The following is a 22470-nucleotide window of genomic DNA, read 5'->3' as shown; positions in this document are numbered from 1 at the left end:
GTTAGGATAATAACAGGGGTTTTTTTTTGTTTGTGTTCACTTTGTTTTGTTTAGTATGGAAGAATGTGAAGCCCTCTGCACACGGCTTGCTATCATGGTCAATGGAAGTTTCAAGTGTCTTGGTTCTCCCCAGCACATTAAAAACAGGTATTTTATGTCACTGTCAAACCTCTGCAGCTGTATTCAATCTCAGAACTGACTTTAGTAGTAGATACTTTAGTAGTGCTGAGGCATAAACGCTCATGACTGCTAAGCACATCTTTCTTTTCCTGCCAACAGTGAAGTTAAAAAAGAGCCAGTTAGGATACATTGGCATGCTGAATTGACACATGGCAATGTTAAAATACTTTGTAGTCTGCACTGGTAACTGAAAGACACAGATTTGTATCTAAAATTAAGCACTTCTGCACTCAACCTGAGAAATACTTTGTGAAAATTAAATGTGTTGACATAAAATACAATTTGGATCAGACCCTTGTAAGAGGAAGAAACACTTTTAACAGGTAAGCAGCTACTAAGAGTAGCCACTATTTTGAACCATCTCTGCTTCCTACCAAGTTCACTGGCAGCTGCAGGTATTTGTATTTTCTGCATCCTTTTCCTGATGTGCATGGGTCTTTCTTCTGCTTGAATTCTGCTCATTAGTTAATTTAATGTCTCTTAATGAGAATGTTTAATTTGAGTACCCACTCAAAGCACAATACATGAAACAGGATTAGAAGCTTAAAGGAGAGTTGCAACTTGTGGCTAGAATGACTGTGAGAGGGAAAAGGATCATGGGTCATGAACTGGCAGGGCTCATTGAGAGGGCTTCAAACTAGATATAAAGGGGGAAGGGGACAAAACCACTCTGACTAAAGATGACCTCAGGAATGGCATAACAACCCTGGTGGCAAAACCAGTAGCCCAGCTGAAGAGCATCTGCACTTCATCAGGGGCTCCAAGCACTTCATCAGAGGCCCAGCTCAAATGCCTTCATGCAAATTCAGGCAGCATGGACAATAAACAGGAGGAGCTGGAGATGCTGGCATGCTTGCAGTGCTATGATCTAATCAGGATCACAAAAACACAGTGGAATGAATCCTATGATCAGGAGCCTGCTCAAGGACCAGGAAGGTGAGAGAGCTCAAGACTCTCCTTTTCCAGGGCCATGACAGCCATAAATGCCATAGTCATAAATTCCTGATTCTGATAGTGGGGAATATTACATGGTTCAAACCGCTACACTCTCTCACTACATTTTCAACCCTTGGCAGATGGGAAAGACCATAATCTTGGACTGAATACAACTTTGTCAGGTGGCAGTACAAAATTCTGCTATGAAGGGTATGGGTGCACTCCAGGAAGATGCTAATGTGAAACACAAAAGCTTCCTTGGGATATAGGAAGTGATGCTGCTCCTAATGTGTGAGACTTGATTCATTTTCTGGCTCTTGTGTAAAGCTATAACAAAATGATCATCTGAAAATATCTTCTTGCTACAGATGTGTTTGGGTTCCTGCTCCCAACTGTTGAGCCTAGAACATATTTTTCTATGTTTGAACAGATTTAAAGCACTCTCATATGTTCCTCAGTAGAACAGTAAATATTGGACCTCTTTAGTAAGCCCATCTTTTTGCAGGTGGAAAATATCTTTCCTTCCAAGAAAGTAGTTAGCTGGTGTGCTGGTTTAAGACAGCCTGCTCTTACAAGTGAGCACGGACCCCACCTAACCCCCCTTCCTCCCCTTCCCTGCCCCCCTGCCAAAAGGGAGAGAAACAGCCCTGAGGTTGAGATAAGTAGTTTAATGGAAACAATACAATGTGACCTTAGCCTGTCTTGCAAGCACAGCAAAAGCAGAAGCAGAAGCCAGTAATAAAAAATGACCCCCCCAAGCCTGCAGCCAGCCTAAAAGACCAACTCCCCCAAACCAGAAACCAGAAGCAGCAACTGGAAACAGAATGTCTCTCATGTTACAATCTGAACTATGAGCCCCATGAAGCTGGCATGATATCAGCAACGTATTGAATATTCATCCTTGGATTCAATTGGCCAAACCCAGGGCAGCTGGAAAGATGTAACTGAAGAGCAATTTCCAAAAAGTTAGCATCTTAGTTCTAGGTGTAGTTTGAGATGGCTGGATTAGCAGTTGTGCCCGTTAAAACGTCATTTGAGACAACTCCAGCCAATTGACGTAATTATTCTAAACTGTGAATGGATTACATTTAAATGCTCTCTCCAGTATTCTTCATCATACTTAATGTTTTTTAGTTTTAAATTCACAGAAACATTTCCATGTTAGATACAGCTGGCCAGCCAGCCCTCTGGGAATAACATTTTGAATACAATTGCTCAGTTCTAGGGCCATCTGTACAGGCTTCTCATAGCAAAAAAACCACGTATCAATTTTTCAAGTGCTGGACACACATCAAGGATTTGCCCAAGTTTTATCATCAAGGCATCTGACTAAATTACTCAGTGATTAATCCATTTGTTATAGAGGAGTTAGAATGGAAATGTGTTGGCAAGCTATTTATACCTTACCCTTTTTTAAAAAGGTTAATTGAGAATATTTTATTGCTTTTCTCAAACTCACACGTGTAGATGTCTTAAACGGTAAAGAGAATGAAATTGAATTATCTCTTCAGTTTTTCAGCCTTTAGTGGAAACAGTGTTACCACACTAACAAACACTCTAGCAGGATTTTAGTTTTGTTTTTTTTTAGAAGCCATAAAACATGGTAGCAAACATAATTTTCATTCTTACTGCCCTGTTGTAAAACTTTGTGCAACGTTAATTTGACTCTATTGGGCCTGTGCGTTTCAGTGTCGGTTGTTTAGTTTGTTGGGTTTGTCGTTGTTGTTGTTGTTTGTGTTTTATTTTGCTTAGTTTGTTTGGGGTTTTTGTTTGGGTTTTGTGTTTGGTTTTTGGTTTGGTTTGGGTTTTTTTGCCATTTTGTACTCTATTTTCCCCGGGACACTGTATTATATCTGTGCACCTGTTCAATGTTCAATAAGAATTCATATGCTTCTCTTTCTCTAGTATGCTGTTCGTGTACTGGTTTTATTAGATATATTTTCAGACTTGTCTCTCAATACAGGGTTATCAACATCTGTTGGAGCAGAGTGTCATAGATATCAGCATCAATGTTTTTCACAATACTTCTGGGAAACTGAATCTGAAATAATGATTCCCATCTTATAGAGGTGTAACTGAAGCACAATGCTAAAGTGTTTGGGTAGTCAATTTGAGCAGTTCATGGCTAAATAATTTCTGTTTGTTTAACATTGCATTCGAAGTATAACACCTGTTAGCTTCAGCTGTAGCTGTGGCTGTTTCTGAAAGTACTGGGAATTCCTTCTGCAAACTGGTGGCTTAGGTGTCAAAGTGGGCCCTTAACAAGATAAGAAAGCAGCAGCAAAAAATGTGATCTGAGTTACTGCAGATCTGGTCTGGATGATCTGAGGTGAATTGTGAACCAGTTGAAGGAAAGAAGTCAGAGAGTTGTGGTCAATGGGACAGAGTCTAGTTAGAGACATGTATTTAGTGGAATCCCTCAGGGGTCAGTACTGGGACCTATACTACTCAGTATATTCATCAATAACCTGGATGAGCGGACAGTCACTCTCAGAAAGTTTGATGATGACATGAAAGTGGAAGGAATGGCTGACACACCTGAAGGCTGTGCTGCCATTCAGTGAGATGTAGACAGGCTGGAGAGTTGGGCAGGGAGAAATTTAATGAAATTCAATGAGGGCAAGTGGAGAATCTTGCATCTGGGAAAGAACAACCTCATGTATCAGCATAGGCTGGGGATTGACCTGTTAGAGAGCAGTGAAGGGGAAAGGGAGCCATCAATGTGCCCTTGTGGCTAAGAAGGCCAATGGAATCCTGGGGTGTATTAGAAGAGGTATTGTTAGTAGGTTGAGGGAGGGTCTCCTCCCATTCTACTCTGCCCTGGTGAGGCCACTTCTGGAGTAGTGTGTTCAGTTCTGGGCCTCTCAGTTCAAGAAGGACAGGGAACTGCTTGAACGAGTCCAGTGCAGAGCCACAAAGATGCTGAAGGAAGTGGAACATCTTCCTTATGAGGAAAGGCTGAGGGAGCAGGGTCTATTTAGCTTGGAGGAAACTGAGAGGTGTCCTCATTAAGGTTTACAAATATGTCAAGGGTGAGTGTCAGGAAGACAGAGCTTGATGATGTCCAATGGTAGGACAAGAGGCAGTGGGTGCAAGCTGGAGCATGGGAGGTTCCATGTAAACATAAGGTAAAACTTTTTCACTGTGAAGGTGATTGTGGCCGGTTGACGTTGCCCCCTTAAGAAAGGGAATATGGTGGACGGAAGTTGGTAAACGGAAGGAATAGTCTAAACTAATTTCATTGGACGAGTGGGAGGAAGCACTTCTGAGCTGGGACTATACTGGACATTTCCAGCACTTCTCAGTCAGTCTTGCTTCCGCCTCTTCTTCAGGCAACAGCTTTCTGTCCTGGGCTTTCTGCCAACGCCTCGGCCTTGAAAACCAGATAACAGGCCTGTATACTAACTCCCTTCCAATTAACACAAACTGCTTCTAACTTTTTTTTCCTCTCTTCTCTTTCTCTTTCTATCCCATTCTGGGGAAAGGGGGGGAAGAGAGGGGAGAGCGGAGGTGGGGGACCCCTCTCTGCCGAGGGGGGCACTCTCATTTCTGTGTTACTCTGTTGTATATCTTTGTATATATTGTAGATATTGTAAATTTGTAAATAATCCCCTGCATTCTCTACATTGCTTTGTAAATATAGCTCCACTGCTTTGCTAATTCAGCTTGCGAGTTTTTTTTTCCTTTCCCTTCAATTTTTTTTCCCTTTTACTTTACAAAGGGGGAAGGGAGGAGGCTTCTCGGCCTTACCTTCCATCCCACCACATTTTTTTTTATTGGCGTACCCAACGTGCGGCAGATAATTAGTTTAATTTATTATTTGATTGATTTAGTGTTTTCTAGCTGAATTAGCAAACATGAAGGTATTGTGGTTTGTGGAGCGATTATTCTTTTCAATTTTTGGGGCTCTGATTTACAGGTATTGTTTGGGTTTGATTCTGGATTACCTGGGTAAATATTTGGTGCGGACAATTTATATGTGGGTTATGTATAGAGTTAAATTATGGTATGGAAAATGTATTAATTTATTATGGCCAGTGAGATACAGGAATGTTACCTCCACCACTCTCCCAATTGAGATAAAGAGTTTTAAGATTCCGCCTGAGGAGACAGTAACTTTAGGTGATGCCTGGGATCCAAAGGTGATTTATCTCATGTCTATAAATCTGTTGCTGGTGATGGTAATTGCATATTTACTGTTCTCTCTGCGGCGAGAGAGAAAGATATCCAGAGCTTGTTTTGTTATTAAAACTAGATCAAAAAGAAAACGCCGTGGCTCTCGATCAGTCCCAGAGTCATCTAGTGACGAGGACTGTGGAGAACCCGTGTCAGTTAAAAAGAAGGCTAAAAAGTTAATTGGTAAGGCAGCTCTAAATGACTTTGCTGATTCTGGCAAGCAGCCAAGGGCATCGGCTGGTATCAACATGGCACCTACTCCTTCTCCCACTCCTTCTCCTTCTTCTTCTTCTCTGTCGGCCAGTAATGGAGCAACGTCACTTCCACCCACTCCCTCGGTGGGACCGGAAGTCACTGCCCCAGCAGCTGATTTATCTCAGGACCTGTCAGATTCCATTAAGGTGGCTGTAAATTCAAACACAGCTCCAGTTAAGGTGGCTCCTTTAAAGACTAGAGCTGGAAAGGGCAAAGATGGAGAAGAAGAGGAGGAGACTGATCCTGGTGAGGGGCCCTCTGCTCTAAAAGATCCTGCTCAGGAGGAAGAGAAGGTTTGTTTTAAAGATCTAGCTAACCTAGTGAGATCAAAGCAGGATAGAGATGAAGCTAGGAAGGCAGCTGGCAAAGGTGGTTCTCAGCTTAAAGAGATCCTTAGGAGAATGACAGCAGGATTTTATGGGCAAAGAATTCAGGGAGATGAAGATGAAGATGATATTACAGACTGTTCGTCACCACGGGAAGAATTGAGAAATGTCCGTAAAGATTTCACCAGGGCAGATAAGGAGCCAGTTCTAGCTTGGCTTAGTAGGTGTTATGATACAGGTGCTTCAGCTCTAACAGTTGGAGACAAGTCAGCAGCTCAGTTAGGAACTCTCTCAAGGGACAATGGAATAGATAGACATCTAGGCGAAGCTCTCGGTAAGGTTAATCTGTGGATACGCCTCTTAATAGCGGTTGCCCTGAGATACCCTTCCCGAGATGATCTTCCCTGGAATCCTAAACCCTGGACTACCATAGATGAGGGAATTAAGCGCTTGAGAGAATTTGCTGTTAGAGAGCTACTCTATGGTGAACATGAAACTCTGAATCCTGATGACATTCCTGTGGGTATTGGTCTTGCTAAAAAGATCATCAAACTTGCTCCTTCTAATTATGCAAACATTCTGGCAAGCAGAATTGTGTCAAGAAGTTATGGTGGAGCTTCTCCCACGGTTGGCCAATTCAGTGATCAAATGAGACAACTGGAGGATAGCATGACACGTGGTTCTTTGGTTTCGGCCATTAAAACTATGTCTGGTGATATACAAAATTGCATAAGAGAGTTAAAAGATTCCATATACCAATTGGCACAAAGGGATAATTTCAATTCTTCCTCCAGGTGGGTACAAGTCTCATCTGTGAGGAATACACGTCCTCCAAGGAGGTCATTCCAAAACAGGACATTCCAAAACAGGTCATTCCAAAACAGACCACCAAGGCAATCACGTAGAACTATTTGGATAACTCTGCGTGATCAGTTTGGTGAGAACATGAACCGCTGGGATGGCCAACCAACTTCTAATCTTTTCAGGAGACTGAGGGAATTGCAAAGTGGCAGAACCCGAGGTAGCAATACCACAAGGGTAGCTGTTACTTCCACAGTTCCCCAGAACGACTCTTATGGTTCCAACAGTGGCTCCAGTTATAACATGCAAAGTTATAACCCTGCACAATATGTGCAATGCACATGTGCGCATGTTCCCCATAACTAGGGGTGCCCTGCCTCCCGCCAGGGGGAGGAGAGGGATAACAGAGATAATAGAATCTATTGGGATGTGTACATCCAGTGGCCTGGCACTTCGCAATTTCGGAAGTACAGGGCCTTGGTTGACACAGGAGCTCAGTGCACCATAATACCATCAAATTATCAGGGATCAGAGTCTATAACTATTCTGGGAGTCACTGGTGGATCTCAAGAGTTAAGTAAGGTAGAGGTTAATATAAGTCTAACTGGTAAACAATGGAGGAAGCATACAGTTGTGACCGGACCTGACGCACCTTGTATTTTGGGAATTGATTTTCTGAGAGAAGGGCGTTTCAAAGACCCTAGAGGTTACAAATGGGCTTTTGGAGTAGCTTCAATAGAAATTGATGGACAAAAATTGAAGCTATCTGCCAGACCTGAACTTTCTGATGAATCTGCAGTTGTGGGACAACATAAGATACAGGACATTAAATTGCCGGTTGCTTCTCAGACTGTGCATCACAGACAATACAGAACCAACCATGACTCTTTGTTGCCCATTCAGAATCTGATTCGTCAGTTGGAAAGTCAGAAAGTCGTCAGCAAAACTCATTCACCTTTCAACAGTCCAGTGTGGCCTGTGCGGAAGCAGAATGGAGACTGGCGTCTGACGGTAGACTACCGAGCCCTAAATGAAGTGACACCACCTATGAGTGCAGCAGTACCAGACATGATGGAACTACAGTATGAGCTGGAATCCAAAGAGGCCAAATGGTATGCTACCATAGACATTGCTAATGCATTTTTCTCTATTCCCATAGCAGAGGAATGCAGGCCTCAGTTTGCTTTCACCTGGAGAGGAATCCAGTACACTTTCAACAGGCTGCCAATGGGCTGGATCCACAGCTCAAGCATCTGTCATGCAGTGATCCACGATGCTCTGGAGAAAGGCGGTGCTCCAGAACACATCCAGTTCATCGATGATATCATCGTCTGGGGTAAAACTGCTGAGGAAGTCTTCAAGAAAGGTAACAAAATCATTGACATTCTTCTGAATGCAGGTTTTGCCATCAAGCGAGACAAGGTGAAAGGACCTACCACAGAGATTCAGTTTCTGGGAGTGCGGTGGCAGGATGGACGCCGACACATTCCAGTGGATGTGGTAAATAGAGTCTCTACCATGGCAAGTCCCACAAACAAGCAAGAGACCCTACGTTTCTTGGGGATAGTGGGATTTTGGAGACTGCACATTCCTGGATACAGTCAGATTGTGAAACCTCTGTATGATGTGACTCGAAAGAGAAACCATTTCCACTGGGGACCTGAACAACAAGCAGCCTTTGACCAGATAAAGCAAGAGGTAATTCAAGCAATGGGTCTGGGACCTGTCCGAGATGGTCCAGACATTAAGAACATTTTGTACACGGCTGCAAGTGACAATGGTCCAACCTGGTGCTTGTGGCAAAAAGCTCCAGGTGAGACACGTGGACGACCTCTTGGTTTCTGGAGTCGAGGTTACAGAGGTTCAGAGGCTAATTATACTCCAACAGAGAAAGAAATTTTAGCTGCCTATGAAGGAGTAAAAGCATCTTCTGAAGTGATTGGAACTGAATCACAACTTCTCTTAGCTCCCAGATTACCAGTTTTGAATTGGATGTTCAAAGGCAAACGATCCACACCACATCATGCCACAGACTCAACCTGGTCCAAGTGGATGGCTCTGATAACACAGAGAGCTCGAATGGGAAATCTTGAAAGACCTGGTCTAGTGGAGGTGATCTCAAGTTGGCCTGAAGGCATCAACTGTGCTAAACCTCCAGAAGAGAAAGTAACTCGTGCTGAGGAAGCTCCTCCTTACAATGACCTTTCTGATGATGAAAAGAAATATGCTCTGTTCACAGACGGTTCCTGTCGTCTTGTTGGAAACAAGCGAAGGTGGAAGTCTGCAGTGTGGAGTCCAACACGCCGAGTTGCAGAGGCGAAAGATGGAGAAGGAGAATCCAGTCAGTTTGCAGAGGTAAAAGCTGTCCAGCTAGCTCTCGACGTGGCTGAACGTGAGAGATGGCCAAAGCTTTATCTCTACACCGACTCATGGATGGTAGCCAATGCTCTATGGGGTTGGCTAAAGAACTGGAAGAAGAGTGGTTGGCAGAGGAAAGGAAAACCCATTTGGGCAGCCAACCTATGGCAGGACATTGCTGATCGAATCGAGAGAATTCCAGTGAAAGTGAGACACATCGATGCTCACATTCCTAAGAGCAAAGCTACTGAGGAACAGCAACACAACCATCAGGCAGATCTAGCTGCAAGAGTTTCTCAAGTAGACATGGACTCTAATCTTGATCTCGACTGGAAACACCGAGGTGAGATATTCTTAGCTCGGTGGGCTCACGATTCGTCAGGACATCAAGGCAGAGATGCAACATACCAATGGGCTCGTGACAGATCCATAGACATTTCCATGGATGCTATCACACAAGTCATCCATGACTGTGACATTTGTGCTGCTATTAAGCAGGCAAAACGACTTAAGCCCTTGTGGTATGGTGACAGATGGTCCAAGTACAAGTATGGTGAAGCTTGGCAGATTGACTACATCACTCTACCACGTTCTCGTTCTGGTAAGCAATACGTGCTTACTATGGTAGAGGCAAACACTGGATGGTTGGAAACTTATCCAGTTCCACATGCAACTGCACACAACACCATTCTTGGTCTGGAGAGACAAATCCTGTGGAGACACGGAACTCCAGAGAGGATTGAGTCAGAAAACGGAACTCATTTCAAGAACAACCTTGTAAAGAGCTGGGCAAAAGAGCACGGTATTGAGTGGATATTCCACATTCCCTACTATGCACCAGCTTCAGGGAAGATTGAACGCTACAATGGTTTGTTGAAGACCACTCTCAAAGCCATGGGAGGTGGATCTTTGAAAAACTGGGAAAAACATTTAGCACAAGCAACCTGGCTGGTAAATAGTAGAGGTTCAGTGAACCGAGCTGGACCTGCACATTCAGATTTGCTACGGAAAGTAGAGGGTGATAGAGTTCCTGTTGTTAGAGAAAAGAACCTGTTAGGTAAAACTGTTTGGGTATTTTCACCCTCAGGGGAGGCTAAACCTGTCCGAGGGGTGGTTTCAGCTGAAGGTCCGGGTCACACTTATTGGGTAATGCAAGAGAATGGTGAAATTCAGTGTATTCCACAAAGAAATTTAACTTTAGCTGAAAGAGGTTAATTTCAAACTGTGGTACAGCTACATCGCGTCCAGAGGAAGAACCAACGAGGAATCTACGGTGCATGAACCCTGAGATCCCTGAGAGCCCTGAGTCAACTAAGAGACCCTGAGATTCCCTGTTTCCCTTTTCTTCGCTTCGTCGGTGAAGAAATGAACTGTTTTCCATTTTTCTCATTTTCTGATTTTCTTGGACTTTTGAATCATCTACATCTGAGCATAGCCGGAATGGACTATGAACTTTACTCATGAACTGTAAATATTGTTTTAGATTAGATGGACAGTATGAACAACCAATGAAATTGTTTAGAAGGGGTGGACTGTGGCTGGTTGACGTTGCCCCCTTAAGAAAGGGAATATGGTGGACGGAAGTTGGTAAACGGAAGGAATAGTCTAAACTAATTTCATTGGACGAGTGGGAGGAAGCACTTCTGAGCTGGGACTATACTGGACATTTCCAGCACTTCTCAGTCAGTCTTGCTTCCGCCTCTTCTTCAGGCAACAGCTTTCTGTCCTGGGCTTTCTGCCAACGCCTCGGCCTTGAAAACCAGATAACAGGCCTGTATACTAACTCCCTTCCAATTAACACAAACTGCTTCTAACTTTTTTTTCCTCTCTTCTCTTTCTCTTTCTATCCCATTCTGGGGAAAGGGGGGGAAGAGAGGGGAGAGCGGAGGTGGGGGACCCCTCTCTGCCGAGGGGGGCACTCTCATTTCTGTGTTACTCTGTTGTATATCTTTGTATATATTGTAGATATTGTAAATTTGTAAATAATCCCCTGCATTCTCTACATTGCTTTGTAAATATAGCTCCACTGCTTTGCTAATTCAGCTTGCGAGTTTTTTTTTCCTTTCCCTTCAATTTTTTTTCCCTTTTACTTTACAAAGGGGGAAGGGAGGAGGCTTCTCGGCCTTACCTTCCATCCCACCACAGTGATGAAACTCTGGAATGGGCTGCCCATATAGGTTGTGGAGTCTCCTTCTCTAAAGACATTCAAAACCCACCTGGCCTGGATGTGTTCCTGTGTGACCTACTCAAGGTGATCATGGTCTGGCAGGGGGGTCGGGCTAGATCTCTTGAGTTCCTTTCCAACCCCTAACATTCTGTGATACTATAGGATGTTTCACTACTCAATGTGATAAACACCTAAGAAGATTTTTGAGGGTTTTAGCACATATTTGGAAATCATGCCTGAATACTGAAATGCCTACATTCAGAGAGCAAGGCAAAGTTGTGTGTTTCTCATAACTTGAGGTTGTTAATGTTATGGTAATGATACTATTGAATACAAAAATGAACTTTAGATGGCTTGATACGAAAGCCTGGAGTATGTGTGAGCAAACAGTGCATGTACACTGAACACTTGAACAAGTGTTACTCATTGTTTTAATAACCGTTTTCATGTTTCTGTTGTTACCCTGGAAAAATCATAATCAATTACAAAAAAATGATGAAAAAAAATCTATGAATAATATATAGAAGACAGATTTTGTAATTTATTTGTTACATTTGTTTGCATCTAAGCAAGTTTCTCTCTTCTACCATGATGAGTTTGTTCTGGATAATGACAAGAAGGTTTTACATTTTACAACTGATAATATATTTGCATTTCATTTTAACATTTTTTTAGTAAACAAATGAATATTTCAAATTCAATAACTTTTTTCCTTCCTAGATATTGTCTTTGCTTGCTACTCAATAGAGAAAAGACATAAATTCATTGTGTGATCTAAAATTATCTTAAACTGAGATGATTTCATTTTAATAATTCTATTTCAAATTTTCTTTTATCAATGTTTTAAAAAGTCACTTCTTTTCAATGTTGCTCAAGTTTTATTCCCTTTGTAAATTATGTTTTGTAAGGGGAATGACCTGAATCTGTATCCCATGCTTCAGCAATCACAGTGGAGTAGCTGTTGGCTTGTCTAGATCAAGCATATCTACTTATGGAAAGTAGAACCATTTCTGTCCGCAAATGAATGTAAAGCAAAGCAAGGGGGAGAACAGTAAAAAATTATTCCCCCTCTGATAGATGGCAGATATATAAAATCAGATGCTGTTCCTTGCAGACATTAAGTGCCAAGGATTTCCTTTTTATATATATTTTATTTTGTTATCCAATAACATAATTTCTAAGTAATGTTTTGATCAGACTAGTGCATACGTAAAGTATGCACATTATATTTCCACCATGAAACCCTCCAGGAGATGTAAGTTTTTTGATGTATATATATAGCACAGCATTCTCCATTAATCTTTAATTAGTAGAAAAATGGTTGTTTGGTTGGATTTTTTTTTGAAAGCAAACAGAATTTTGCTGACCGTAGAATCAGAGTGGGTTGGGCTGGAAGAGATCTCAAAGATAATGTAGTTCCAAACACCCTGCCATGGGCAGGGCACCTCCTACTAGAAGAGGTTGCTCAAAGCCACATCCAATCTGGTGCTGAACCCCTCCAGGGAGGGGGTATCCATGACCTCCCTGGGCAACCTTTTCCAGTGTCTCACCACCCTCACTGTGAGTAATTCCTTTCTAATACCTAGTCTAAATCTATCCTCCTCAAGCTTATAGCCATTCATTCTCATCCTATCACTACAAGCCCTATTAGAAAGTCCAGTCTTGTCCTTCTTTTAGGCCCCTTTCAGGTACTGTAAGACTGCTGTAAAGTTTCCCCTGAGCTTTCTTTTGTCCAGGTTGAACAACCCCAACTCTTGTAGCTTGTCCCCATAGGTGTGGTGTTCCGGCCATCTGATCAGCTTCATGGCCCTTCTCTAGGCCAGCCTCCAGCAGTTCAATGTCCCTCTTGTGCTGAGGGCAACAGAACTAGATGCAGTACTTGTGGTGGGATCTTAGGAGAGCAGACTAGAGGGGGAGAATCACCTCCCTCATCCCTGATAATGAACTTTCTTTTTTGCCCTTCACAGAAAACAGGATTTAATGTGCCTTGGGTGCAATCACAGTGCACCTGCAGGATGGCCAAGGGATCAGGCCCAGCCAACATGGATTTAGGAAGGGCAGGTCCTGCCTGACCAACCTGATCTCCTTCTATGATCAGGTGACCACCTAGTGGATGTGGGGAAGGCTGTGGATATAGTCTACCTGGACTTCAGCAAGACCTTTGACACTGTCCCCCACAGCAAGCTGTCAGCTTGTGGCTTGGACAGCATCACTCTGCACTGGGTTAGGAACTGGCTGGAGGGCTGAGCCCAGAGAGTGGTGGTGAATGGTGCCACATCCAGCTGGCAGCCACGCACGAGTGAGTGGTGTCCCTCAGGGACCAGTGCTGGGCCCAATCCTATTCAGTATCTTTACTGATGATATGCATGAGGGGATTGAGTCCATCATCAGTAAGTTTGCAGATGACACCAAGTTTGGGGCAGGTGTTGATCTGTTAGAGGGTAGAAGGGCTCTGCAGAGGGACCTTGCCAGGCTGGACAGATGGGCAGAGTCCAACAGGATGTCATTTAACAAGTACAAGTGCCGGGTGCTACACTTTGGCCATGGCAACCCCATGCAGAACTACAAGCTGGAGTCAGAGTAGCTGGAGAGCAGCCAGGCAGAAAGGAACCTGGGGTTGCTGGTTGAGAGTAGGCTGAACATGAGCCAGCATAGTGCCCAGGTGGCCAAGAAGGCAAATGGCATCCTGGCCTGCATCAAGAATAGTGTGCCCAGCAGTAGCAGGGAAGTCATTCTGCCCCTGTACTCAGCATTGGTTAAGCCACACCTTGAGTACTGTGTCTGGTTCTGGGCCCCTCAGTTTAAGAAGGACATTGAGACTCTTGAATGTGTACAGAGAAGGTCAACGAGGCTGGTGAGAGGTCTCAAACACAAGCCCTATGAGGAGAGGCTGAGGGAGCTGGGATTGTTTAGCCTGGAGAAGCAGAGGCTCAGGGGAGACCTTATTGCTCTCTACAACTGCCTGAAAGGAGGTTGTAGCCAGGAGGGGGTTGGTGCCTTCTCCAAGGCAACCAGCACCAGAAGAAGACACAATCTCAAGCTGCGCCAGGGGAAGTTTAGGCTTGAGGCAAGGAGAAAGTCCTTTACAGAAAGAGTTGTTGGCCATTAGAATGTGCTGCCCAGGGAGGTTGTGGAGTCACTGTCCCTGGAGGTGTTCAAAAGGGGATTGCATATGGCACTTGAAGCCATGGTTTAGTTAGTCATGAGGTGCTGGGTGATAGGTTGGACCGGATGATCTCTGAGGTCTTTTCCAACCTTATTGATTCTATGATTCTATGAAAATAAACCACATTGCATTTCAGCAACTTCTTGTTCCTATTCAAATCTCTGAACTAAGACCTCTGAGGAATGGGCAGAAGGGATCACTGGGAAGCTGGTATTACTTGATCTACTGCAAACAGCAACTCCTCTACTTGGTATTTATGAGAATTTTAAGCCTTTGGGCAACTAAATCCACTATTTCAAAATCTGAAAATACATCAGGAAATCAGTCAGGGGACTTCATCGTTAATATAGATCTGAGTAAAACTAATGAGAAATATTATGATGGTTAGATTGTCTCTACTTATCTTTTTCTCAGCATACACGTAGTAAGAGAAGTTCAGACCCTACATTTGGTATATCTGTAAAACACAGTCATACAAACACTGCTGAAGTATGAATATGAATGCACAGCTTTGTTAAAAACTTTGAAAAATAGTGTTATATACCATTTTTTTATCAGAAAAATAAAGGAATTTTTTCTTCTGTGTTTCTGATCATGAATCTTCATAGATTTTTGATAATAATTCAAAGCAAAACAGCAATTAAAACAGTTCAGTTAAGTTGAGATACATTGAGTAGTGAAATATCCTGTAGTATCACAGAATTTTAGGGTTGGAAGGGGCCTCAAAAGATCACCCCTGCCAGAGCAAGATGACTTAGACCAGATCACACAAAACCACATCCAGGCAGGTTTTGAACATCTCCAGAGAGGGAGACTCAAACCCCCCCCTTGGCAGCCTGTTCCAGTTTTCCCCCACCCTCACAGCAGTGGGCCTACATTGCCTCTAGTGATAGTTTTTCCTGCAATATATTTGAAGAAGCTCTTTCTGTTGTCCTTGACCTCTCTTGCAAGGTTCAATTCCAAGGAGGCCTTAGCCTTTCTAGTTGCCTCCCTACATTCTCTGACAACAGTCTTATCCTCCACCTAAGTGGCCAGCCCCTCCTTCCATGATCTGCAGATTTTCTTCCACTTGAGTAATTTTATACATAAGCACAGCATGCTTCTGTTTATTATCATTAATGAAATTCCATTCTTCAGTAGTATAATACTAAAATCACAGTGGCAATGTAGTAGGTGTACTTGATGTTATTTGATGTAATTACAGGAAAATCAATTGGAGCAAATGTTCTTCCTGTCTTCTTCTTGTCAATGAATAGATTTATGTTTCTGTGTATCATTTTCAGGTTCGGAGATGGCTATTCTATCAAGGTTTGGCTTAGTAGAGAAAGAAGCTCTCAAAGAATGATTTTGGACTGCTTACAAATGCATTTTCCTGGAACACAATTTAAGGTACAGATAGGACTTCTTGTCACTGTCATAGCATTTTTTCTATGGCAGGATTAAGTATGGGATGGTAAGAGCCATGTGTACGTGCTTGGATATATTACCTCTTTGAGAAAAGTATGACCATTCTTTTTATTTTCCTATTAAGCAGTTCTTAAAAATTTGACTTGTGATACTGATTAAATCAGCCCCCAAAAGACATTTAGGCAGTGTGAATAAATAGGCTTTCTCTAAGTGAAAATTTCATTTTGCTTTTATTATTGGTGAAGTTAAACTTGCCTTTGCATTCATCTGAAGTCAGAATGCAAGGTAGTCACTGAGACTACTTGTTTGATTTCTTTCTGATAAGATCCAGAAACGATAAGTCTTGCTCTTCACCGAGATTCTTTTATTTGATACAAACCCTTACAGAAGCCCTGTAGTAATTACTTTCCAAGAAAGCTCTAAGGGTCTTTAATTATTTGTTTATGGGTTTTTCTTATTTTGTTTGGTTTTATTTTATCTGTTTTAGGGAAAGAATCATAATAAAATTATGGCTGCTTTAGATATGAACCTGTTTCTGTATATGTTTATCTGTGTGAATTCACTTAGTCTTTTCCTAGACTACCTTGCAAAAGCACTAATCTGTTGAATTAAAAACCTACAGCATAATATTGTTCTAAATATGTCTTTTATGAAATAAAACAGAACATGCACAAAATGTGTGCGCTGAGTACAAACATTTCTTTGTACTGCCAATGTACACGAACGGTATTAATCTGCAATGAGAGCCTACTGAAGCTAGAATTGCTTATCAGCAAATGTAATGTCATGATCAAGTGCATTTACTTTTATTGGTTTTTAACATTTTTGTTTGTTTTAAGGGGCAACATCTTAACCTGCTTGAGTACCACGTACCACAAAGTCAGGGATGCTTAGCAGAGCTCTTCAGAGTCCTAGAGAATCACAAAGCTTTTCTCCAAATCAAACATTACTCCATTAGCCAAACCACATTAGAGCAGGTATTATTTTATTTTACTTGTTTGGGTTGATTACTTTTTCCTTTTTCCCCCCTAAACATGCTGTGTAAATATTGATAGAATACTGCCATGTCATTCATTGGATTACTCAAATGTATGAGACATAAGAGCAGTTGCAGGCCATCTCAAGTATGCACAGTAATTGCATGAACCATACTGCTTTTGCTCTGGAGGTGAGCAGAGTAAGAGCATCACAGTATGCTACATATTTGTGCTGTGCACAAGCATAGTCTGTGCTTAGATGCACCTAGATGTGTGCAGAATGAAAGCCATGAAAGTGAACTGCCACCTCTGCAGTCCAAAAGTTGCTATCTTACTAATGTACTTGAAAAGACTGAACTAGTCTCTGTAAATTAGACTTTGAGAGTTTTCTCTTGCAGTGAAAATCATGCTGCACATTAGTGAACAGTGGAAATGCACAAGTAGGCAGAATATCTCCCACTACTAAAGGCTGTAAAACCCCATGTGTGCAAAAGGAAGGTGATGATGGCAATTATGGGATTTCTGGGTGGCTGTGATGTGGTACAGCATCTTCATATGCAATTTCTTTATATGTATTCTACAATCTGAGAGTCATATCTAGTCAAAATGGTAATTTTCCATGATGATGTGAACTTATTCCTTTTCCTCATATGCAAATCATTGATGAAGTATTCTGATCTGTACTGATCTGTTAACTGCTTGTAAATTATCTATTCACCGAAATGCTAAATATAGAGTAATTTTAGCCTGTTGGTTGTTTGGGCATTGTTCACTCAAGCTTACTTCCTCTCCATTATTCATAATGATTCATCACCTCAGTCACCTACCATTATTTCCTTTCCGTGATGAGTGCCAGTTTTAAACAGGAAAATAGTCCTGAATAACAAACACTCTTATAACGTATACTAAGTTTGCATATGAATATGATAATTTGAATCCAAAATAGCCATCCTTCCTTCTACATGTCTTGCTGTCAAAGAGTTGTGTGATTAAAAAGTAAGTGAGCCCCTCTGTAGTAAGATCTGTTAAGAAAAATAAATCAAGGAGGCACATTAATTGCTGAATCCTCACTCTGCAATGTTCAGAGACATACTTTCACCTTGAAAGAGCTAAACTGTCATCTGTTTGATAAGAAATCGCTGGCTCAAGTTCTTCTGGCATGTTATTTCAAAGGAAATGAAAACAATTGTTTCCCACTAACCTGTGCAGAAGTGAAATAGAGTTTTCACACATGTTAATAACTCATTTTACCATTCTAACTCATTAAGTACTGTGTGTAGCTGGTGAGGTGAAGAGGGATTGTTACCAGAGATTAAAAAACATGTCTCTAGAAGATTTCCCTCTACATGTATTATTGATTTTTTTTGTGTGTCACACAAACTTTAGAGACCAACTGAAAAATGTCATCTGCTATGTCTCCAAAGTTTCAATTCAAGCATTGTTATTTTGAAATCCAACTTTTTTTCTCATGTCTTACAGGTGTTCATTAATTTTGCTACACAACAGCACGGAATCTCTCATTCTTCAAAAGAATCTCCAGTTGTTCGTAATGGCCACCTGCCAGTCTAGGCTCAGAATAGAATACAGCTTCAGCAGATAATATGTGTGTTTATGTTTGTGTTTGCACATGGATTCTACCAGCAATAACTTTTCAGCGGTAAACTGGTTTCATGTAGACCAAAAAAAGTCTGCCAAAAAGTAATGCTTTGTAATTAGTTAGAATGTTTTATAATGTAAATGACCCAATTAGAATAAGGTTGAGGGTATTTTGGTGGCTCTACATTTGATTACAGTAATTTTTCTGCATGAAAACTTAATACCTAGTTTTTTCATGGCAAAGCAAGAAAAGACCATGGAAGTTAGCAATAGTTAGGATATCACCGAATATTTGTCTTTCATTGCACAAATTTGGAGTCTTTTGACTTTAAATTCATTCAGTGCTGTGTTGTTGCAAGTTAGATTAGCCTTTTTATTGTGTATAGGATGTGCTATATTCTATATGATTTCATGGTAAAGAGATTATTAGTGTACTAGTCTACCTCCCAGTAATCTTGAATCAATTTAACAAGGTTTTATAAATCATACTTCACAATGAGTTTTTCCTTATGCTGAAGGAATTCTCACTTCCCCTTTCCTCATCTTTTTGTTTCCTTTTTTATGTGTTTGTTTGGGGTTTTTGTTTTTGTGGGTTGTTTTGTTTTGTTTTCTAGAAAGAATGTCAAACACCTGTTTAATGGGCACGCTAAAGGAAAATAAGTACTGTGACAGCGATCAATAACATGTTCAATAAATGTATGTTATGACGCTGGATGCTGCAGAGAAGGGCGTGCCATGTCCTTCAGTCTGTACATGACTAAAAGATGTGAACATTTAATGAATAAAAATTTGTTGTGTATTGTCATGGGAGGAAAAAAATAAAAAATGCTTTGGAGGAAAATGATGCCTTTTCCAAATCAAGACTTTGGGGCTCCTGTGAAAAGTAGCTGAGGCCACTTTTGTTGGATTGTGTTGTCTAGTAGTTGAGACTGTCAAACTGGTTATTTAGAAGTGAATTGCTACAATATTATTCTGGGGTGGGCAGGGGATGGGGAATTGTACTTCAAGATGGAATAACTTGATTTTAAATAGACAATTTTGCAGCACTGCTGCTCTGTTTCCTTCTGTATGATGGCAGAATCTTAAAAATATGTGTTTGTGGTTCAGGCTTTACAAGTGAGCTCAGAAAGCTATTTATTGAGGCTTGGTTTATTGGTGTGGTTTTTGCCCACTATGCCTTTTCAAACTCAGAATTCAGGTTACCTATTTGTATAAAGGTGGAATTAGATCCTGAGAATTTTTTCTAAAAGTGAAGATTTACAGACTTGGTCTGCATATATATTTAGAATAAACCTTTATTTAGAATAAACCAAACCAGGTTGGAAGAGACCTTCAAGATCATCGTGTCCAACCCATCAACCAATCCAACCCACCCAAACAGCTAACCCATGGCACCAAGCACCCCATCAAGTCTCCTCCTGAACACCTCCAATGACGGCGACTCCACCACCTCCCTGGGCAGCCCATTCCAATGGGCAATCACTCTCTCTGTGTAGAACTTCTTCCTAATATCCAACCTGAACCTCCCCTGGTGCAGCCTGAGACTGTGTCCTCTTGTTCTGGTACTGGGTGGATATATATATGGATATATATATGGATCAGTGAGTGAGTGAGCTTATGAGACTGTTTTATCATTAGAATAGCTTGGTATATACAATCTGCCACATAATACCAGAACTCTGCCATGCTCCTCCAGATCCAAAACACTGATCAGCCTTTAAACCCCAACAGTCACCATCCTAGTAGACATTTCATAGCACAAAGGCATGGCCAGGTTTGAGATAAAACCAGTTATCTTTAATTTCTGCACGAGACTGGGAGTGGAGAGTTTCTGAGGTCTCCAATCAAAGCAAAAGAGATCAACATGAAAAAGCGGAATGTGAAAAAAGTAGGAGAGGGGGGAAAAAAAAGAAGGTAGGTGTAGGAAATCTGGGCAGAAACAGGGGTATACTGTCACAAAAATATTTTGCTTAATTTCAGGACACTAGGGTGGAAGAAATTGAATGCACAAGGCACAGACAAGCACCTTTGAATCATAGCCTGAAACTTAAGCAGAATATTTCTGGAGCTCTTGCTCAGGTGATAAAAAAAATAGAAAAGAATATATGGCAAAATCATGTTTATAGGGCTAAGGGGCTTTTATTCTCTTTATATGTTTAGGTCTTTAAATTTCAGACACAATTATAGTTTGCTTTTTTCTTTGATTGCTTGGGTTTATGTTTGTTTTTATAAACTAACACCTCTCTTTGAATGGTTACAAGTCCTTAAAACATGAAATGTTCACAAGGCAATTTAGCAGGGGAATTTGGAAAAGGAGATGGTGCCAGTTCTTGGGGCATAAGGCAGTTGAGCCAAAAGGTGCCAGTTGTATAAAATTGTGATGTGTTCCTATTCCTTTTTAGAGCATATGCCAGGGAACTGAATTAATAAAACAGTCCTGTGGCTTGCTTAGACCAAGAGAAGTGTAAAAGCATGCAAGACTCACTGTGGTGAGACAGGAAATTGGTAGCCTAGCTGAATGCTCAGACAGGAGAGGTTTTGCAGGCCTTGGCTATGTAACACTAATTAAATGTTTTTGGTTTTTTTTTTTCCTGATTAAAATGTGAAAGATTACATTAGAAGAATAGTTGAATAGAGTAAATAAGGTTTACTTCAGAAAGATGGTTGAGTAATTTCAGTTAGCATTTTTTTTCTTTTTAAGAATTGCTTCACATGCATCTCAAGAGATCCAATTTAATTCAGGCAAGTGTCAAACAATGTCTGTCTTCCAGTCCTTTATGGCTGAAGAAGGTCAAAATCTAAAGGAATTCCAGTGTACTGGATTCTCTTTCAAAGGATGTTTTCTCTCTCCTTGACTTGCTTCATTTCTGAAGTATGCAAGTTTCAGGAAAATACTTGAAGACTTTTTTCAGGCCCTAATTGAATTCTCACACCATTGTAGAATGAGGTGGTCAGAAATAAACTGTAGGTTTAAATGTCAAATCCAAATGGATTTGGATGTGGAGAGGTGATGGTATTAGTGCACAGGTGGACAAAACTAATGAATTGTTTTTCTGAATCTGTATGTATGGGTTTTTTTCCCTGAAAAGAAAGGGCTCTCTTCCCCCCCCCCTCTGGTTCACCTCCCCCCCTCTGGTTTTCAGCACGGAAATTGGGTGCCTTTTGAGATTGTTTGTCCTTGTGAAATTTGAATCACTAGAGCCTGAAATCTCGCATACTACTTTCCTAGCCTTTTCCTAGGAAGTAGCAAAGCTGACACTTTCTTTGATTTAATTTAGTAGGATTCAATTATTTTATGTCAACACTTTCAATCTTTCTTTCTAATGAATAAGACATGAAGCTAGTAGTGCAAAGATCTTTCTCGAAGTGATTGAGAGCTGACTAGGTCAGACAGGTTTCCTGAGACCTATAACAACTAAAACCAAAATGCTTCCCGAGTTGAGTGTTAGATAATTTGCAAATAAAACCCATGCTGCAAATGCAAGGACGGTGGGCAACAAGTAAAGAGTAAAAGCCCCAGCTATGTTATTCTTGACAGATAGGAGGACTGCTATCAGCAGGTGAGGCACTGCTGAATGTTTTAATGGATGAATTCACTATGATATGAATTACTGAAAGAAATCAAAACATTTTTCCTCTTTATGAAATTTGTGTTTCTCAGTAAATATTGTTCAAACAGAGCTCTTGTGCCTATTACCATATGAAAATACATGTTGGGATAAGCCTAGCTCCTTCCATGATGGCTCTGTAAAAGCCATCATCTGAATCATCTGCGCCGCAGAAGTGTATAGATATCTTTAGCTTAGGCTGAGAAATCACCCAGATTCATACTCAAACCATAACACCCATAAAATACAAATGTTTAAGTCAATAGGTAAGATTTCCATGTGCACTTAATTTATTCCAGCTATAGGACAGCAAACATACAGAATTTTTCTTCCTGTTAGACTCCTGGTTCCTGCCATGGACAATGTAAAGTGCCTTAAAAATAGGCTCCTCTAACTTGCTACATTAAAAGGTGAGCTCAATCAGGAATCATTCCATCTTCATGCTTAGACAATAAATGCTACTTTATAATTAAGTGTAATGCATGTAATTAAAGAGGAGTCTGTGTATTCAGTAATT

At 41.2% G+C, this 22470-nt stretch overlaps 1 protein-coding gene across 1 annotated transcript in view; it reads left to right on the top strand.

Moving 5' to 3' along the window:
• Positions 1 to 19314, top strand: part of ABCA13 (ATP binding cassette subfamily A member 13) — a 190164-nt gene extending 170850 nt beyond the window's left edge. Inside the window, exons 52-55 of the mRNA XM_068147726.1 lie at positions 55 to 147; positions 15649 to 15754; positions 16612 to 16749; positions 18229 to 19314. Of these exons, the coding sequence (XP_068003827.1) occupies positions 55 to 147; positions 15649 to 15754; positions 16612 to 16749; positions 18229 to 18318 (427 nt within the window). The 3' untranslated portion in view covers positions 18319 to 19314. The remainder of the gene's footprint in view (positions 1 to 54; positions 148 to 15648; positions 15755 to 16611; positions 16750 to 18228) is intronic.
• Positions 19315 to 22470: the final 3156 nt, after the last annotated feature.

Source organism: Melanerpes formicivorus, unplaced genomic scaffold (assembly GCF_026170545.1).
Source record: "Melanerpes formicivorus ecotype bairdi unplaced genomic scaffold, bMelFor1.0.p_v2 SCAF_15, whole genome shotgun sequence".
NCBI lineage: Eukaryota > Metazoa > Chordata > Aves > Piciformes > Picidae > Melanerpes > Melanerpes formicivorus.
The sequence above is the reverse complement of the archived record's forward strand: the minus strand, read 5'-3'. Positions and strand labels throughout refer to the sequence as shown.